This window comes from Aquarana catesbeiana, linkage group LG05, assembly GCF_042186555.1.
Source record: "Aquarana catesbeiana isolate 2022-GZ linkage group LG05, ASM4218655v1, whole genome shotgun sequence".
NCBI classification, from domain to species: Eukaryota; Metazoa; Chordata; class Amphibia; order Anura; family Ranidae; genus Aquarana; species Aquarana catesbeiana.
In genome coordinates, this window is record NC_133328.1 from 312,989,686 (window position 1) to 312,995,685 (window position 6,000).

At 40.5% G+C, this 6,000-nt stretch overlaps 1 protein-coding gene across 1 annotated transcript in view; it reads left to right on the plus strand.

Annotated features, from left to right (window-relative positions):
• The window catches only part of SLC6A3 (solute carrier family 6 member 3), an 87,996-nt gene extending 84,272 nt beyond the window's left edge, over positions 1 to 3,724 (plus strand). Inside the window, exon 14 of the mRNA XM_073630844.1 lies at positions 2,238 to 3,724. Within this exon, the coding sequence (XP_073486945.1) occupies positions 2,238 to 2,261 (24 nt within the window). The 3' untranslated portion in view covers positions 2,262 to 3,724. The remainder of the gene's footprint in view (positions 1 to 2,237) is intronic.
• Positions 3,725 to 6,000: the final 2,276 nt, after the last annotated feature.

Consider the following 6,000-nt stretch of genomic DNA (forward strand, 5'->3'; position numbering starts at 1 on the left):
TTTGTGTGTTCACTAGTCACTGTAAATACAATGACCTCAAACATTAGGACATTTTGTTAGGTAGAAGTATTTATAAAATATAAATACAATTATATAATCAATAGATAGTAGATATGATGGTTATGAGTTCCAAAAATAAAAAAGTACATTATGTACAAATAGGGCAAGCATTTTGTAAAGGTCTTTATTTAAATAACATTTTTGTATATACAGTTTGCAAATGGTACCTACTGTATGTGAGAATAACGTTTTAATCAATGTTTAAGTAGATACATAGTAATGGTGGCGATCAGCGACTTATAGCGGGATTGCAATATTGCAGCAGACAAATCGGACACCTACCTGACACTTTTGATACTTTTTGGGGACCAGTGACACTAATACAGTCATCAGTGCTAAAAAATATGCACTGTCACTGTACTAATGACGCTGACAGGAAAGGGATTAACATCAGGGGCGATAAAGGGGTTAAATGTATGCCTAGGTTGTACTTACTCACTGTGGGGGAGGTGCGTTGACAAGGGGAAGGCATATATCCGTGTTACTGCTGTGCAGAAACACAGGATCAAAGCCTTCCCCGCTGACAGAAGGACAATCTGCCTTGTTTACATAGGCAGACTGCTGTTCTGCTTGTGTCCTGAACAATCGGTGGGTCCCAGCAGACATCGAGCGCCCCAGACCTAGAACTGTCAGATAATGTACTAGGTATGTGGTCTGGTGCAGAGCGGCTGCCCTGCCGCAGTAAATGTAGGTGGGGTGGTCGCTAAGTGGTTAAAGTGGTTGTAAACCTCAGTCATGGAATCTGAGCAAAGCACATACACATGTGGTATTTAGTTATCTCTCTCCAAAGCTCTAAGTGTGGTTTCTCTCTGGTGCTTTGTTCCTCTGTTATCAGCATGAGTCACTTTCCTGACACATGAGATTAATTTGTGTTGGAAGGGAGGGGGGAGGGGGAGCTCAGCAGACAGCTTGTCTATTCAGAACTGATTGGAGTGGAGGGGGTGTGCCTTTCCTCCAATCAGCTCTCACATACTGTAACTACAGCCTCTCTGCCCCCTCCTCTCTGTTCCTGACAGAGGAAGAAAGATTTTAACCCTTTTCTGCCCTTTTGAAGGGGTGTAGAGAGGAGAAGACTGAAGATAAACGTAAAGGAGGATTTGTTTCATCTCTGTGTATCATCTGAGGCTGTTCACTTTACTGGGTATATGTGAGGGTTTCCAACCAATTTAACATAAAAAAAAAAAATCTTATATGTGATTTTAATGATTGGGTGTACATGTACTTTAAGTGAAGAGTGCCTTCTATTTCTCACCCTCCATAGCAGTACTTAAGCAGTGCTTAGGTCTTCATGGCCCATATGGAGTATAAATAGGATCCTAACTTCTAGAGGGCCCTTGTGGAGCTGTGTAGTCTGCAAAAATAGTGTGTCTACACTTATATATTGTATACCGTAAATTATTGAGCAGAGGTACATATTACTACATACCAGTCTTTAGAAGAGTAGCTATTTTAATACACAATTAGAGGGTGCCACATCACATCTCCACAAAAGGGAGGTGGCTAGAGGGGAAAGTAGGAATACTAGACATTGCAAATTCTACAATTACTCACAGGTTTTTAAGATTTCTCAGGGCTCTGGAGGGTCAAATTTCTGCAACTAAATTTACAGCTCCACCCACATAACTTGCAAAGTTTGGCAGTAGTTACAGTCCATGGCACTAAGTAGCCAATGTAGTGGCAGTAAGATCTTATGAGTAGAAATACAGAAAGATGCACCACCTGCCTATCTTTGTGGGGCAGCTCTTTTCAGTTTGCATCCAATGTCATTATATAAACCTAAAGTGTAAGTAAACCCCCCTATCGTTTTCAGCCAAGGAAGCTGCCATCTTTGCTTCTGTTTAATCTACAACTGCCATGATGCTGCATATGTGATCAGTTATGAATCCAGCCATTGGATGGTTTGACAGTTTGGTTGAGAGCACAACCAATGGGCGTGTTACATTTCCAGGAAGTGCCAGAAATGAAAATTCTATGGATGGGTTTACTTCCGCTTTAAAGATTATGTTCTTACTCTCTTTAGTGTCATCAAATGTATACATTTCATTATATGCCAAGGGACAATGTAAACATGTGACTGAAGCAATGCTGACATTTTGAACCTGCTTATATAACATTAGCTCAATGTTTGCTTTACTGTGTCAATGTTATTGGCATGATTCCATTATTTTTATTTTCAGCTCCATCATTGGCTTAGTGTATAGGAACACTGGAAAAGTTAATGGAAGAAATACAAGATAAATAGGAAGAAAAAAATAATCATTAATATATTCAGTACTTGAGTGGTGGATTTGTTTAACACACATTGAGAAAGATTTTCCTATTCCGAATACCTTCAGAGTATACTTGGGAATACAAGTGTCATGACTGCCTTGTATGGTGTTATTCTGTTTTTTCTCTATTTTCAATTCCTTTGTTAAGTTGTTGATGGAAGCAATCATTTCTCCTATTGTACATTCTAGCACCTTATGCCATGGAAAAGTATAAATAGAACTTTTCAGTAAAATCAACTTTGAATGATGCCATTCATAAAAACAAATGAGCATATTATCAGAGGCAGAGGTTCTTGCTAGCCAGCTATTAATACATTTTTAATGTGCATTATTATGTAATTTCAATGTGCTGATGACTGTTCAAAGATATACATATAAAATGGAGATATATTTTATTTTATCAAGGGTATGTGATATTGTTTGAATGTAAGGGTTAGTATGCCCTATTAATATTTTCCAATAGCAGTGCTACACAATTGCAGTGGTGAAAAATTCTTGGACTAAAGAGGTGCTGTCAAATCCAAACTTGTGTTAAAGTGTCTTACATCCACATTCTTGACAAGCTTAAGGCATAGCAATCTTCTTGATAAAGGAGGCTGCAGAGTCTTTATTCTATCTACTGTCACCCTACTCCTTTTGCAGGTTTTCCACTAGTGAATTATATTGGTCAGATAACAGTGACAAGGATAGTTAGAATTATGCTAGTGTACAATGATTTTCACATGATACATGCAGTATTTTTTTATGTGTGAGCACACCACAAGGTACTGTAGTGCTATACTCTGTGTTGTGCTGTGTTGCAATGCATATCCGTTAACGCTGAGTTGCCTTATTGCATTGGGATGCCATTCAAATTAAAGTGCATCACAACTAAAAAGTGTGATTCAGGCCTGACAGGGGTGCTTACGATGGTCAGTTTTTATTAGTAAGATTTAAACTATAAAAAAACAAAAAAAAAACAGTTTCTGTAACTGCTTAAATTGTGTTAGCTGGGGTTGAGCTTAATTTCATTGTTTCTTTCTTAAAGGCTATATAACACAATGTCCATCCAATACTACTCTGTCAGCAGAGTGACAATGCTGTGGCAATTTAACTGCAGAACAAACTGTGTGCTCAACCTTTTAAATTAAGCAAAAATGAAATGGCTCTACTGGCAGGATCAACCAGTAATAAACTATGTTACAGAGGGATTGAGAAAAACTAGTGATTTAATGCTCCTGACAGACGGCATCATATTTAGTATGTCAATTTTGATTTTGCCTATAGTTTCTTCTTAAAGTGGTTGTAAAGGCATTTTCTTTCCTTAAGATAATAAACATGTTATACTTACAGTATCTCACAAAAGTGAGTACACCCCCTCACATTTTTGTTAGTATTTTATTCTATCTTTTCATGTGACAACACTGAAGAAATGACACTTTGCTACAATGTAAAGTAGTGAGTGTACAGCTTGTATAACAGTGTAAATTTGCTGCCCTCTCAAAATAACTCAACACACAGCCATTAATGTCTAAACCCCTGGCAACAAAAGTGAGTACACCCCCAAGTGAAAATGTCCAGATTGGGCCCAAGTGTGAATTGGGAGCAGGTGTGTTAAATTTTGTGTCATGGCTCTCACTCTCTCATATTGGTCACTGGAAGTTCATGGCAACTCATGGCAAAGAACTCTCTGAGGACCTGAAAAAAAGAATTGTTGCTCTACTTAAGGATGTCCTAGGCTATTAGAAGATTGCCAAGACCCTGAAACTGAGCTGCAGCACAGTGGCCAAGACCATAAAGCGGTTTAACAGCATAGGTTCCACTCAGAACAGGCCTCGCCATGGTCGACCAAAGAAGTTGAGTGCACGTGCTCAGCGTCATATTCAGAGGTTGTTTTTGGGAAATAGCCATATGAGTGCTGCCAGCTTTGCTGCAGAAGGTGAAGGGGTGGGGGATCAGCCTGTCAATGCTCAGACCTTATGCCACACACTGCATTAAATTGGTCTGCATTGCTGTCGTCTCAGAAGGAATCCTCTTCTAAAGATGATGCACAAGAAAGCCTGCAAACAGTTTGCTGAAGACAAGCAGACTAAGGACATAGATTACTGGAACCATATCCTGTGGTCTGATGAGACCAAGATAAACTTATTTGGTTCAGATGATGTCAAGCGTGTGTGGAGGCAACCAGGTGAAGAGTACAAAGACAAGTCTATTTTGCCTACAGTCAAGCATCGTGGTGGGAGTGTCATGGTCTGGGGCTGCATGAGTGCTGCCGGTACTGGAGAGCTACAGTTCATTGAGGGAACCATGAATGCCAACATGTACTGTGACATACTGAAGCAGAGCATGATTCCCTCCCTTCGGAGACTGGGCCGCAGGGCAGTATTCCAACATGATAATGACCCCAAACACACCTCCAAGACAACCACTACCTTGCTAAAGAAGCTGAGGGTAAAGGTGATGGAAAGGCCAAGCATGTCTCTAAATCTAAACCCTATTGAGCATCTGTGGGGCATCCTCAAATGGAAGGTGGAGGAGCGCAAGGTCTCTAACACCCACCAGCTCCGTGAGCTCATCATTTAGGAGTGAAAGAGGACTCCAGTGGCAACCTGTGAAGCTCTGGTGAACTCCATGCCCAAGAGGGTTAAGGCAGTGCTGGGAAATAATGGTGGCCACACAAAATATTGACACTTTGGGCCCAGTTTGGACATTTGCACTAAGGGGTGTACTCACTTTTGTTGCCAGTGGTTTAGACATTAATGGCTGTGTGTTGAGTTATTTTGAGGGGACAGCAAATTTACACTGTTATGCAAGCTGTACACCCACTACTTTACATTGTAACAGTGTCGTTTCTTCAGTGTTGTCACATGGAAATATATAATAAAATATTTACAAAAATGTGAGGGGTGCACTCACTTTTGTGAGATACTGTGCCTGCTCTGTGCAATGTTCACAGAGTGGTCCTTGCCTCATCTTCTGGAGTCCCCTGCAGATGCTGTTTGCTGCTCCTCTTTTCCGAGTACCCCCATAGCAATCCAACTGCTGTGGGGGGCACTCATGTGGGCTTGTTTCCAAGCCAGGCTGTGTGCATCCATAGACACACACATCATGGCTCAGTCATGCCCCCCACTTCTTCCTCACAGGATAAGACTGGTAGAGCCTCCTGTAAATACCAGAAGGGAGAGCAGCAGATGGGCACAGCATTCATCGAGAACTCAGATAAGTGTTTAAGGTTGGAGGGGCACTGCTATTTTGCCTATACAACCACTTTAAGCTTACTGTATATGGATCTGGTGTCTGTTGCCAGTACCTAACAGCTTTTCATGTTAGTTATGTCTGCTGTAGGTTGTTAAAAGAGTAAAGGCTCAATTCATTGCGCTATAATGCATTTAGTAATTTAGTAATTTGCTATAATGATTATTACCATTTTGAGCCATATCACTATTGTTTGCAGCTCTCAGTGGCTGACATTGCTGAAAATCCCTGGTGTTATTGCAAATACCAATCCTTAGTGAACTGAGCCTTATAGGATGACATGGAGAAAACAGTTCTACAAGAAACACAAGTTCCATATGCCCCATTCAGTAAAAGTGTGCAAATTATTTATTGTGCCAGCAGTCCATTACCCTATTACCAGATGTAGTCGACAGTTGCTCAGTGAGTTAAACTTCCATATGTATTTATTAACGTT